Here is a 15052-nt window from a genome sequence, read left to right as displayed (position 1 = left end):
TGTGAGGAAACAGACTATGCACTGAAAGACTTGGCAGGACCTGGGCAATTGGTGCTGGCATGACCCAGGGGAAGATGTGTAGGAGTGGGTTGTGAGAGTGCTGGGTGGAGGGCAGTACAAATCATGATTTAACATCCTGGCTAGAATACTTAGGAATGAAATGTTGTACATCTTCTTATTAAGTTTAATGTTAGGATTCTAACTTGTTTACAGGAATTGGTCAAACATTAGACCAGGATTGTGTTGAGAATTTGGGAATTCCTCCATCCAATAGCCTTAGGTCACAGTCATTGCACTCTGGGATTCACATTTCACTGAATGAAAGAAAAGATGACATTTCAAGAAGAATGAGCATATTGGTTATTATCTGTAAATCATGTACACTATCAAGATCATCCAAATCCAGTCCCCAGATATGAGGATAATTATTGCATGCACCTTTAAAATGCATGCAAAGAGTTTTAAGTCTCTGTCAAATCAATTGAACTGATCCTTAGCTGGAGGATGTGGTTGTCTTAAAGCCTTGTTGACTTCCTATGGCATGTTTACTTGTCAGAGTTGAAGATGAATATTTCTGTGATGAGATACAGTGGCTTCCTATGATGTTTGTATTAGCAAAATTACAACAGCAGTTAATAAAATATAGTCAGGCTATTTTAAATAACTTTATTTTTAAATTTAACAAGCTCTTATTAGAAATGCTTTGGTATCAATACAATAAAAACATCTTGGTTTCCCCCTCCCCGCTGAATCATATCAAGTAAAAGGAAAATTTAAGCATTTGTTCTCCCTAGCTTTTTTTGGATTTTTTAAACAAATAATGACTACTTCTTATTCACATGGCTTAATATGGGTATAATTATACTTTTTGTGTGTCTCAGGAAAAAGAAACAAAATATCCAGAAGAGAAATTTGCAAACATTTCTTAGTTTCTTCAAAGGATGTTTATGTAGATGGTACACCTCTCAGATAACTTTTTTCCCCAGCTTTGCCATTCTCATCCTTAGAGCTGCAAATTAAAGGAAAAACAGAGAGAGTTATAAAAAAAAGGTTTATTTTTCACTGTAAATGACCATTTCATAGATTGCAGGAAAGTTTGAAACATACCTCAGATGATTTTATCCAACAATGTGAGCATTGTTTTAGTAGCATAAAAAGATAGTAGAGATAATAAGCTATGGTTAACTTAGGGTAGAAGCAGCCTCAGAGCTAGAAGGAACCCATTTCTATAAAAATCAATAGAGCAAACACAGCATACATTGAGTAAATACAGGATTAGTGCACAATATCATTATTAGCCATAGATAAACAGCTATGGGTCAATGACTGTGTTTCGTGCATTTTTCTCGGTTATGCACTACTAAAGAAAAAAAAGCATTGACATAAACCCTAATTCATGATGGCTGGTTTATCTTTTAACTCATCAAACTTGGTTATCCTAAGGGGCGTTATCCTTAGATATAGAATGGTAAGAAAAAATTTCTTCATAATGAAACAACGTGAGCCAGTAATGAAGAGCTGGAGTAATTATAAAATGTCTTTGTCAAGATATAAGTACTTCAAGTGGCAAATTTATCTTTTTAACATATTTCACTGCTAATGATATATTGGATGTAGAAACTATTTAAAAATGTAGATTTAAAATTCATAGCACTCCCCTGATGTTCTGGTATCATGCCGTTAATATTTAGGACCTCAGAGCATACATAGCTGCCTCAGTCATGTTCCAAAAGCTGAGAAATTCTTTCAAGGCACTGATCATTACACTCATGTGTGATATGGCCCAAGAACCAGCTATTTCCCTGTTTACAAGATTTTGTTTAATAAAAAAATAACGAGGGAAGCGTGTTCTTTCATGTCACAGCCATAGATTAGTTGTCTATTAACAAATGAAATGACCCTAACTCTAAGAAGCTCTTTTCCACAAATATGAGAAAGGATGGGGCTCTACTAGGGTAGCAAGACAATGGTCATTTTTATTGTCATTCTACTTATACAAAATGTTTTTGTTTAAATGAAGTCAAAGAGCATTATTTCCCTTGGAACCTTAAGGAAAATGATTATTTCTCATGGCAGGATCAAGAATATTGTCTTGAATTTGTGATTAGCTGAGAGAATTTCCTTTGCTCTGTAGCCAGGAGGATGGTCTCGACTGCTGGGAGATGTTGGATGGTGAAACCTGAGGAGAGGACTGTACTTCCATAGCAAGAGGTCAACTGAAGGCAGAAGGCAAGACTTTATAGTTTTGACTCTTGGATTTTTGGACCTCTACCTTGCCCATACCAGAAATGAGAGCAGGGGCCAAATTTCATTTTAAGGGGCTTTTTAAAGGTCTCTGTTCAGGCAAGGGCAAAGTCCTCCTCCCTACAATTACTCCTCAACTTAGATTCAGTAAATCACACATGCCCAGTGTGCTGTGGACATTCAATGAAGTTCTTAAAGGACATCTTGGATGTCTGTATCCTCAATAGTAGGGTAATCCAGTAACTCACTGTCCCATTCTTTAAGGGAGGACAAGGCATTCTAGACTGTTAGGGTCTGCTATTCCTTTCTCAGGCCTATGGTAAGTAGACGACGTGAGTTCCAAGTAGATATGCAGGGCCAGAGCATGTTGGCAATGGGGAGGCCCTCAGTTGTAGCAGCCAAAAAACCTGGGTCATCAGCTCTCCTTTATCCTTCTTCTTTCTGCTCTTCTCCGATCTCTGCCTCCTCTTCTCATAGCAATCCAGACACATAGTTTTGGCTGGTTTAACTGTATGGAAGAGAGCTTGCCTCCTTCCTCTCCATATCCCTTGGCTCCTAACGGTTGCCACAGGTTGGCAATTTTGCACCAATAGCTTGTGAGTCCCATGGAGCTGAGGTTCCCTACCCTTCACCCTGAAATGTCACAGACATCTATAACAGAGCTAGAAGAAAGTACAAAAGTAGGTTGGTGAGGACTCCCAAAGGAAGCCAGCTGTCTAGTTGGTGGGGATGGTAGTGGAGTCCCTGTAAAAGCATACTGGGGCCACTCAGTGATGGACATCGAGCCAGATACTTAGAACATGTCCCTGTTCTGTTTACATTAGCAAATGGACATAACTTTGCCCACATTTTCTCATCATGTCTTATCCTATTCAAAGTTTTAACTAAAAAAATCTGGTCTTTGGGATCTCCAGATTCCACCTTTTCCCACCTTTCTTCCTCCTTCATGCTCTTTTCCGAGTTAAAAGTTGCTCTTAGATAAGGCTCTGATAGCGACATTTATACTAAAAAAAAAGAGACTAACAATTCTTCACTATTATGCTTCCCAGAAATATTTCTATTTAGTAGGGTACCTAAGCCATAAATAAAGTAATTGACTGAAAGGTGGATTTTCAAGTACCAATACATATTTTTTTGTGGGGGGGGGGGTTGAGGGAGAAGCTCAACCCATTTGGTGCTTGTGAAACTGAAATACATAGGTTGCTGTATATTCTATGCATATGGATGTCCCCTGAGGGCATATGCTGTATATTCTATGCATATGTCAAACCCTGAGGGTTATTTTTAAAACCCATTAAAACTATTAGCTCCTTAATCCATATGCTGAATTGGAAAACAGGAATGTAAAACAATATCATGACAGAAGGTGAGGAATTTGGAGCATTCTGTTTATAAGATGCTTTGATTGATAGTACAAAACTTTGTATTGTTACTTTGGAAAAAGTCTTCCTGTTTTCATTATTTTAGTTCAGTAGCATGATTAGTGTCGTCTGGAAACATTAGTCACTTCCTGTCTTTTTCTATGGGATACATGTGTTGACTTGGGTAGGGGAGAAGGAATAAGGGTGTTCAGGAGGAGCTGGCTAACATTCAAATTTAAAAAATGGGAGGTTTTACATTGGGTAATGTCTTGACCATAAATAGAATGTTCATTTTTTTCCTTAAGTCTCCTGTGTCATTGTTTAAAAAATGAATTTAAGATGCAAAGTTCGACTGGCAAACAAAGCTCATTCTCAAAAGAGAACAGAACTTTTAAGTTTTAGCAGGTTTCCATTGTGGGGACATACCACTCAACTCTAATTTAGGAGGATAATATAACTGTACACTTATCAAGAGGTTAGAAATTCTTCAGATAATTACATTTACAACTGATAGGCCTAATTTAACTACTTAGAAAAATGGAAGAGGTCCATTTCATTGTATTACTGGGAACCCGAGACTGGGTTTCTGGGTTTCAGAGGAAGAAACCTTCCTGAGCTGTGCAGTTACTACCACAGTTCTGAAGCATTAGCAGGTTCTTTGATTGCTGGATTAGCTGGGACTTAACAGTTACTGCTTTTTAATGAAAATTCTTCCATTAAAACATTTAAAATTACTCTTGCTTTCACACATCCAGTACCTGTGTCTGGGTAATTTGACTTATGTCTTTAGCCATGGTAAGTGTAGCTATTATAAATGATTTTTATCATATTCGTATTTATTGTTTATAAATAAGTAGAATACAGTATTCAAGTGATAGCAAGGAATCTAAACTGGTGAGCTATCACCTTCGTAGAAAAAAGTGTTATCTTCTAGTCAATGCTAAAAAAGCTACATAGCTGTAAAACTTTACAGACAATGAGAATATATGGGATGCCACTATTTAGAAAATAAAAAAATAAATTTTCTAAGTTAGGGAAGATTATGTGAAGTTAAATCTTATAGATACTGTAAGACAAACTGATATTCTATTTTAAAAGGTAGAAAAATTAAGGAAATTAAGTTAATAAAATTATAAAAGTATAGAGAAACAAGATATAGCAAAGTAACAAAATATCACACTGAAAATAAAATTTGTCTTATTTTTTCTTGCAAACTTAAGGCAGTTTGTTAAATTACGTAGGAAGTCTAAAACCACAGAGAAGCACATACAAAAGGCTGGCATCAGATTCTCATGGGGAGAGTTCTGGTACTGATGCTCCAATGGGAGAGTGATCCAGATACATTCACACACAGTACATACCATGACAGAAGCAGCATGTCAAGCCACTAAGGTCAGTCAATGCAGTATCCGAAGAAGGCAACACATTTTTTTTCACTTTCTTTATCTTTTGAAGTGACAATCGCTTCACTTATGATGGTAATAAATCACATAAGCATTAATTAAAAAAAAATCTTAGCATGTATTAGGCTATGAGGTGGTCCAAAAAAGCTGAAAGCAAGAGGGTTTGGTACAACACAGAGAGAAGATTGTCACATGAGTAAACAGCAGTGGCAAGCCTTGCCATTTTTGTTACCTGTTAAAGATGGATCCTCAGTGCCATCTCCTGCCATCTGAACGTCAAGCGGAGAATGGCGGACGGGGTTGCCTAAGCTTTCCTCTTGCTCTTTCAGGGATATGGAGTTTTTGTGGGGAGATTTATGGTTTGTGTTTTCACGGGGATTAACTTCTGACCTCTTTCTCGGCAGTGGTGTTGGTCTGGCAGGCTGGAAGACCTGACTAGAAGGAGGTCTGGGATGGTAGGATGGGTTCTCAGCTTCTCCTTCACCCTCTTCCTCCTCATCGTCAATCACAACCAGCTCAGCGTGGATGATCCCGTCATACCCCGTCAGAAGCTTCTTCTCTTCCTCGTTGTCTTCTGCCTGCTGGTACCCCATGAAAATCATGGTCACGGGCTCTGTCTTATCTATGTCAGAAGGCAGGGAGTGAACAATCTTGTATCTAACATCTTCCTCATCCTCCTGGCAAGGAGGAGAAGAACCCTGGTGTTCTGACTTCCCAGAGAGGCCCTTGCTGGGACTCAGTCCTGCCTTTGGAGATGGAGCATACTGGTCCTGCATCACATGTGATTCTTCCCAAGGAGTTGTCATCCTCTTTTGTAGGCTATGGGGCATCTCCTCTGCTTGGTGAGTCATTGATCGGGGATGAGGTATTGGCCGAATGGGACTCACGTGATTGAAGCTGTTGCCCCTCTCCTCTGAAAGTCCATTGTCCATGTTGTGTATGGACCCATTCATATCATTACTCAGTCCATTAGCTTTAATCTTAATCCTTTCTTGGAAGTTTGGTCCAGGAGTTACCTTCTCTCTCTGCGGAGTCGTCGGTCTGCAAAATGGATTGGCATATACAGGCTCATGGTACTCTGTTGGGGATTTAGAATTTCTCTCTGAAGCTTGTCTTAGAAGTTCCTCTACTTCGACTGGTGCCAGGCCATCGGTGCCATTGTAGGCTGCACTGTGATTAGAGCTTACTGCATATACTGACTTCTGCCCGTCGTCATAAACTTTTATCCCTGTACCTTTAAAGTCATCTGATGGGAGAGGTATTGATGACAGGACTGTACTTTCTCCAGTTTTCAAGTCTTTTTCAACTTTGATTTCCATGGCATACAAAGCTGTTGAGAGACAAATTCGATCCTTGATTTAGTCAACTTTTTCTCCTGTAAAGTGTCTTGCCTTCAGTGTTTATTTGTATATTAAGTATATACCCTTGATGGTCTTTTATGAGATGTCTTTTTTTTTAATTTCAGATTTTATTCATTAATTATATAATGACTAATGCTTTAATGACACGAGTTGTTTTTTTGTAAGGATGTATGAAATTACTGAAAAACTCCAGTAGGAAGGACTGAAGAAGAGAAGCTGATTGGAGAAGAGAAACAGATGGTTCCAAACAGTACAGATTTTCATTGGGGAACCAAAAGATATCTTCTTTCTAATTAATAAATCCAACACAACAGATTTGTACTTTTTTACCTTGCTAAGGGGGAGGAGTCAGATCTTTTATTTTATTTATTTATTTATTTATTTATTTATTTATTTATTTATTTATTTATTTATTTATTTATTTAGGGGGTAGGTAAGTAGGTTTATTTATTTATTTATTCTTGGAGGAGGTAGTGGGGACTGAACTCAGGACTTCCTGCATACTGAGTACACACTCTGCCACTGAGCTATACCCTCCCCACTAGGTTGTTTTTCCAGTTAGGAGGACTGTGTTGCTCTGTGCGTGACCACAGGCAAAAGGCCTGTACATTCTACTACGTTGCGTCCTTGCTGCACAGGCTAGCAGCCTGCTGAAACTAGAAAGGAGTGCTCTAAAGTTTTCACAACTGGGACGTTGTTTAAATGTGGCTCTGGTATTGAAGAGGGAAGGAGAAGTCTAGAATCACATGCTTCTCCTTTTGCCTTATGTTTCTTTTCATTTTCACTCCCATTTTCAAGGAGAAGAAGGGCTAAGAATAGAGCGATATCAGCTGCACTGAAACAGCTGACCTGGGGAGAACTGGTTGACTTTGGGGAAGCTGAGATCTGCTTCTCGGCCCTGGCAAGATCCTTACGGCTGGGATTGTAACTGGCAGAGTAAAGCTGATGAGACTCTGGGCAAAATTACAATGTAGCACTGCTTGGTTTACTGTGTCGCCCCTGCCTTCCTCTTTGAATGCATCTGGCATTCCATCCTCCTCCACAGCCCAGTGCTTCTTGGCCTTTGCCGGCTACCCAGCTAAAACTGCAACACCCTCACCCACACTCACCCTATCCGCCTTCTCTGCTTTATTCTTCTCTTCAGCATTTTCATTTCCTACCATGATGTATTTTATTTATTTACCTAATTTTTAATCTATTTTCTCCCTTAAACTGGCAACCCTGTGAGGGCAGAGATTTTTGCTATTTTATTGACTACTGTATTCTTAATGTGAGAACTGAGCTTGGCCAAGAGTAGGGCTTCACTGAGTATTTGTTGAATGAATGAATGACTGCTCCCTGTAGATTAAGTATAGCTTCTCTTTTCACTCTGAAATTCAAAGGTTCCCTCTCTGCCCCTGTACAAGCCTTCATTTTCCCAGGGCCTTTGAAGTGTTAGTTTTATGAAAATCATTCCCACATGGGGGTAAATAATGCCTGGATTTCTCAAAGGGAATATTTTAATTTCATTCATTTCATTTCTTTTTATTCTAGTGTCTACTACATGGAATATGTTGAGAGAGATGTTTTTGAGCAGGGGGCTTTGCTTTAAGAGCTTCTCATCTTGAGGATTTTATCTTCCCTGTCCTTACCTAGTTTGCTGGGGAATAAAATGCATGGAACGAGTACTGTAACCCCATTATCTCTACTTGTGCAAGTGACTCACGTACCTCATGGAACTTTGTAGACCATTGAGTACCCTGGATAAGATGTCATAGCAAGTTGCTAACATTTGATATTGTAAAATCTGAATTTGAGCACCTACCACTGAAGACAGAATTTTCATTTACCTTTTCTGTTTTGTTCATCATCTTCTATTCCTTCATTTCTTTCCTTCCGTAATCTGGAAGGTACGTAGGATTTTGGAAGGTCAGGGATATTAGCATAGATGTCTTCAATTGACTCTGTAAAATTAATATTAATTCAAAATACATTTAGAACATATTTACAACAATGGGAAAAATTTCAGTGGACTTAGCCAAAAGTATCTTAGTTAGACATTGCACAGATTGCTCAGAAACATACCTTCTGATGTTTCTTCCCTTTCCACTTTCACCGACTGTAAGAAAAAAGAATTCTCCATGATAATACAGTTTAAAAAATAAATTCAATTATTTGAAGAATTATACGCCATTTGTGGACTAATTTTGGGAAAATTAGTTTTAAAATTATAGTTTTAAACTTAGCTAATGCTCACCCTTATTATGTCTTCTGTTGTCCTCTCAACTGATTTTAGTTTCTTTAAAATTGCCTCTTCATGGGTTGAGATTTGCAGTTCAGCCTTTTCGAGATCTTGGATCTCTTTCTCAAGTCTGACAACAAAAAGATATACATTTTATTGCTGAAGACAGTGCAAGTACAGAGCTCTCAAATATACCTTCCTCATACATCAACTTTCCTTGGAATATTGCCTGTAAGTATCCAGATACTTTCTAAGAACGGAGCATCACCCCAAACATCACATGAAGTACATGGCAGATTCCTAATACCTGACTTTGACTTAATCATTTTCAATTGAAGTTTTTTTATTTTTTATTTTTGACAAAGGGAATTCTTAGGTAAAGTGTTTGACCATTGGTCCCATTTTCTTCATTGCAATGACTAATGTTACTTCCAAATGAAATAGAGAAATTTCTTTTATAAAGAGACTTAAGTTTAAGCTTAGACCAAAAGAAATGGTCCATCTGTTGTTATTCGGTAGATTGCCAATTTTTCTTACACAAGTTTCCATATAAATAATTTGGAGAAAACATATATTTATTTTTCTAGCCAAGCAACACTGTATAACATTATAATTATTAGACTTGATTTAAGTCATTGCTATTTAACACTTAAAATCCCAGCATATCCTAACGTTGCAAATGACAACTTCATTTAAATTTCATGGTTTCCTAAAAGTTGTGCCACATTATACTGAGTAGAGTGCAGAGGTGAGAAATGGACAAAAGCTAGTCCAGTGGCCTCAGCCGCTGCTGTTACAGGGACGATATTTCCATTTGTCAGGCCACTTCTCACATGGCCTGACAAAAGTGTAAGGGAACTGACTCGTAGGGACAGAAACAGACATTTGAAACTGGACTGTCGCAAACATTCTGAGCTGGTATCTTGACCATTGTAGAGCTGCGTGTCAGATTCAAGTTAATTCCAGTGTGTGGCATTGTGACCTCTATCCTGTACAAAAACACACAGCCACTGGCACCCACCCAGTTAGTAAGGCTGGCCCTTGGCAGCCATGAAGCGCATGTAGTTTCTCAGCCAAATACTCTGAGCTCTAAAATCAGCTGCCTCGGAGGACGGCTGCTTAGATACAGCAGCTTGTTCAGGAGATGACAGCTGTGGGCATTAGTGTCAGCTAAGATAACTGTCAGTTTTCTTGACTTCCTTCTTTAAGATGGTCATGTATCTGGCAGCTCAGAATTCCGGTGCTGTCGTCACACCAATAAAAGCCCAAGATATGGTCAGACAGATCATTCTCCTATTCGTTGCTTTTGTTTAAAAATTCTGACTTTCCTGCTACCTCTACCTTCCTTTGAGGAGCCACTGGGAATCCTGGGCAGGGGAGAAGTATGCTAGGACAGGAAACTTAAACACGTCCGTTGGCCGCTGTACTGAGAATAGACTGGACGGGGCAGACATGGAGGTCGTGGTTGTTGCAATAATTCAGATGAAATGGCTTAATCCAGGGTGTTCGCTGGTACAAGGGTGAGAAGTGATTGGACTGTGGAACTATTTCAGAGGAAGAGCTGCTAGGAGTTGTTGATAGATTACATACAAGGTGTGAGAAAAAGAGATGTTAAGGGTGATTCCAGGGTTTGTGACCTGAATAAGTGGAAAAGTGTGAATGCAACTGGCCAAACAGTAATCCGGGAAGGAGAAGAAAGGAGACTGGTGGCGGATGTGTTATACCTGAGACGGTCAGATGGCGATATGGAGAAGACAGTGTGTAAGATGTAAAAGCTGGGGGCTCAGCGAAGTCTGGGTTTGAAGTGACAAATTTGGGAGTTGGTGTTTATAGCCATAGGAATGAAAAAGATTTCCAAGAAAGACAGGGATTCCAAGGAGTGAGTCCTGAGGCAACTAGACACCTAGAGGTATGGACAATGCTAACTATTTCGTGGGGCTTAATAAGGAATAAAAGAAATAGTGAGCACTTGGCAAATGCTAGTTTCCTCCTGTTTCTGCCGCTGCCTATTTCTGGGGACCAGAGATAGAGCTCTTGGTCTTCCTGGGCAATTGCAGCTCAGGGAGTTTGACGTGCACTGGTATTTGTGGCTGTTTTCCTCTGTAGAGGGGCCTGTGGGTGATGTACTGTCATGTAATTCCCATGAATGTCTTTAATATGGTAAGAATATGAGGTTGCAACCCTGCTAACTCTATCAAAGTATCTGCTAATGAATGTTTTTGAAGGTTTTCAAGTCCTTGGTGAAAGCTACATGAGTATGAGGCTGCAGTCAAATGACACGTCACGATGTGTTTGTGAAAATCAAACAGAAGCTCGCGCACACCCACTTTCTGTTTTTTATCACTTCATTACAACCAACTCTCCGTTAAGTAGGATAATAAGGAAGCGTCTTGGTGCCAATTACTTTGAATCACAAAGTTCTGCCAGGAGATGCTCACTGATACAGAGCATTTCTGAAAATTCTCACTTTAATATTCTATTTTTTTATATTGACTTATGGACGACATAAATACTGTTAAGACATAAATGTTAGAGTTTTTTTTTTTTTTTTCTCTGAAAAAGCTTTCTAAAAGATGAGAATGTCAGTGGAGGTGATGGGAAACAAAGGAAACAATAACTGAGAGTAAGGAACTGGCTTCTCTCCAGCCTCCACCCCCCACCCCCACCCAAGGTCAGAGCTCAGAGGGGCAGGCGCTGTGGTGGCCCAGCAGGAGACGAGCAGGTCTGACAGCCTCCCACCAGATGATGCGCCAAGTGTTTGAGAAATGACGATTCTTAAGGAGCATAAGACAAAAATCACAACTGGGAGGCAGGTGCTGTCTTTGTGTATCTAGTGCAGCGGGCCTCAGCTGAGGGCAGTGTCCTCCCTAAGGTCACCTGGTAATGTCTGGAGATGTTTTGGGCTGGCACAACCTGAGAAGTGCTGCCGGGGGATGCTGCCAACCATCCTATAATGCACAGTCCCCCACAACAAAGGCATCTCTGGTTCAGAGTGTCAGAGGAAACCCCAAGGTCGAGAAACCCCGGGCACCTGGAACAATGCCTGGTAGAGTATAGGTGCTTGATACTTGCTTTATAAAGGATTTTTAAATGTCCATCTCTGGGATATTTTTTACTTTTTCCTCATTATTCCTCTCTTCCATGTAGCCGTAATATAGAATCTAAACTTATTATTTGTTGACTAGGATTTGATCATCCTGCTTTAATTGAAAATTATCACTTGGGTTAACTTGCTTTTCAAGTCTCTCTCTCTATTTCTATATCCATCAAATCTATCTATCTGTCTATATTTATTTATTTCTTTCCTGGCTCAGTGACTGTTCATAGAGGACACTTAACCCTGATTTAAAGCTCCAAAAATGCAGGGCTTAAATTAGGGCCTCATATCTAAGTCTTTTCCTAAGGTTTTGCGTGGAGAGAATTTAGCAAGTGTAAGTGAAGAACTGGAGGAATATATATGTATCTCTGTATGTGTGTGTAGGTAATTCATATACATATGTATGTATGTGTATGTGTGTATTTTTGTGTATGCATATGCAAAATTTCAGTTTTACATATATAAGTAGAAATTCATGTGTATGTATATTTGTGAACGTAAATCTAATTTTTTTTTAACATAGAAAGCTTTGGGTAGGTCTCTGTGGAATAACTCTCTAACCTTCACCTGCTTATCTCTCAGCTAATGGGTTAGAATTTCCATAAATGCTGCCATCCCCATCTTTAGAGGTATTACCTTTCTGAATGGGAATTGAGCTCCTAGAAATGCTGATTCAGTTGGGTGAGAAACGGGCAGCAGAGAAAGAGAAATATCCTTCCCAGTGCCTCCTGGGCTGTTAGGTGGGGCCTGATGGATGAGTTAGGACCTCTCTCAATTTCTGAGAGATGGTGGGCAGGCGTCATGTGCCAATTTAGATAAGCAGAGTACATGAAAAAGGATTTGTAATGCTATCCATTATTGGAGTCTTTCTTCTCCTTGCCTATTTGCTGGAGAAAAAGAGGGTTATTTTCAAGAGCTCCCTAGGTGAAAGCAAGTAGCTTTCATTTCATGCACTGTTCTAGTAATAACTTTCCTTAATCATCACGAGATAATGTCCCCAGTCCAATTCCAACACACAATTTTTTTGTCTTAGAAAAAGGACAGCACAGAAATGCCAGATGCTCCAGAAAAGGGTTATTTCAGAAGGCAATTTTTCTGCTGCTAAGGGTCCATTTATCTCTTTCAGTTTTTGGTGGCATTAACAAGGACTAACATCCTGATGGAGTTTGCTATTAAAGGCCAAAACAATGGGAATTCAGGAGAAAAAATTCAGAAGTTCGTGCCCTACCTTATAGCACTTCACTTGCTAGCAATTAAAAAATCATTTAAAATGTACTGAGTATTTACATCTGCCAGGCACCAGTCCTCACCGCATCCCCTGTGAGTCATGTTACTAGTTCCATTTGACAGATGAGCAGACTGGGCACCTAGACAGGCAACTGGTCCAGAGGCTTGCAGGCCGCCTGTGGCAGGATGGAGCTTGAAATCGAGCCTCTGCCCACAGAGCCTGAGCTCTTAACTCCTTACTAATTAGCCACCGTGGGAATAAAACCTTTAAAAATGGGTTCTCGTGAACTTACAGACAGCATTCACTTGCCCAGCAGCACGAAAGGATTTTTTTACTTTCTGTGATAATAAAGTGAAGAGTGAACTGCTGGCTGGGGTCTACCGACGTGCGGCAGTGCTGACTCCTGACCTGCGGAGGTGGTCCCTCCCTCCTGATCTTCATGAGGGTGTTTGTTGCTGTGCTGAGAATTTCTCCGCTTGGTGGCCCAGGCAGTCTGACTGGGAAGAAGTCCACGCTTTGTCGCTTTTCTCCTTGGCTACTTGAGTTTGGTTTTTGGTAGGAGTTCTTAGAAGAGCTTTTTTCCTGAGAAGTCTGAGGTTTCCTAAGCCAGGGCTTCTTTACAGGGAGACTATCTCTGCTTGGGCATAAGATTACTGGTCAAAGTAATGGAAGCTTTAGGTCTTACATAGAAAGCTGGTTATGCAGTTAGATTGTAATACTGCAATTTGAATGCCATCACCAATGCTATGTTTGAAATTAAGTTTATGACTGGCTTTAGCTGTATACTTTGAAAGGACTGACAAGTTACTTGTGTCTCGGTAGCTCAAGCTCTCTTGTTAAAAGCCAGGACCACACCCAAAGAGATGGCCCAATGGCCACTTCTCTGGGATGGGCTGAGTCAGCATGTCTTAGACCCAGGCTGTGCCACTACTGATGTACCTCTGAGACCAGCTGATGGCAGTGCTAGGACCACCTCACCAACTGCACCCCAAGCTAGGATCCCCAAGAAGGATCCAGTTTCTTGTCAGACTCCCAGGCTACCAGATGTGTTTACCTCCAACAGGTATTGAATTCGGCATGGAGTGGTGAGCAGTTGTAACCCTTGACTCTTTCCTTGAGCCAGAGATTCTCTTTCCTTTCTTCCCCACTGAATCTTGGGAGAACAGGAGGTGGCTAGTGGCTTACCTATGTTTTGTGAGTTTTTGTGTGAAGGTCCATTTTTCATTCCCCAGCTCCACCCATGGGAACAGAAAGTGAGGACATATCAAAGCTAACACACTTGTCTTAATTATTGAATCCCTCCAAGCTTCAGTTTTCTCATTTGGGGAGTAATAGTACTCACAAAGTGTTGTCTTAAGGAGGTAAGTGAGATAGTGTTTGTAAGCGTCTAGCACAAGGCTTGACATAGAGGAATTCCTCAATAACGATTAGTTACCCCTTTCTCTTCCTCAGTCTGCCAGGGAGGGAAGGGCCATCTCTGACAACTCCAGTGAAAGAGAAAACCTACCAGGTCCATTTTCGGATTTGATCTTTAACTTTAATATCAATGATTTTAGAGCAAGCATGGTGCTAATATAGTTTCAGGGACACACCTGTCCTTGAAAATACTGTTCTAGACAGAAAATGAAAACAATGATCCAGCATTATCAGAGGTTTCATAATAGTTATGAGGATAGTGTCTATTTAATAAATGCTGTTCAATAGATGATGTCTATTTAATAAATAAAAGAATATGTTAGTCTGTTTTGATAACCTGCAATTTCCCCTCAAACCCATTCCTCCTATGTTTTTAGTAACAGAACTCCCTGAGTTTTATGTCTCCCTGCTGCCCTGCTACAGACTACATTTCCCAGTCTCCTCTGCATTTAAATGATGCCATGTGACTAAATTCTGGCCAATAGGATATTAGCAGGAGTTAACTCTGGTATTTTCAGGTCATATCCTTAAAATAGCACTGTTTGCCCTCTGTTTATCTTCCCCTTCCTAAGCTGGAATGCAGATGTGGTGAACTGCCTTTGATTATACAACCAAGGGGACCCCTCAGCGAGTAGCAAAGCAGTAAGACAGAAAGAAACAGGGTCTCTTGATAGTCTCATGTAAAGTTGCTGCTCCCCTCCCTTGAATTTCTCCCAGCTAG

The 15052-nt window shown here is 40.0% G+C and overlaps 1 protein-coding gene across 1 annotated transcript in view; it reads right to left on the bottom strand.

The window, feature by feature from the left end:
- Positions 1–646: 646 nt before the first annotated feature.
- The window catches only part of PALMD (palmdelphin), a 44303-nt gene continuing 29897 nt past the window's right edge, over positions 647–15052 (bottom strand). The window contains exons 4-8 of the mRNA XM_006190931.3: positions 8606–8720; positions 8434–8467; positions 8199–8312; positions 5241–6338; positions 647–1009 (exon numbers count right to left, since the gene is read on the bottom strand). Of these exons, the coding sequence (XP_006190993.2) occupies positions 966–1009; positions 5241–6338; positions 8199–8312; positions 8434–8467; positions 8606–8720 (1405 nt within the window). The 3' untranslated portion in view covers positions 647–965. The remainder of the gene's footprint in view (positions 1010–5240; positions 6339–8198; positions 8313–8433; positions 8468–8605; positions 8721–15052) is intronic.

Source organism: Camelus ferus, chromosome 9 (assembly GCF_009834535.1).
Source record: "Camelus ferus isolate YT-003-E chromosome 9, BCGSAC_Cfer_1.0, whole genome shotgun sequence".
Classification (NCBI taxonomy): Eukaryota; Metazoa; Chordata; class Mammalia; order Artiodactyla; family Camelidae; genus Camelus; species Camelus ferus.
This window is presented reverse-complemented; position numbering and strand designations above follow the sequence as displayed.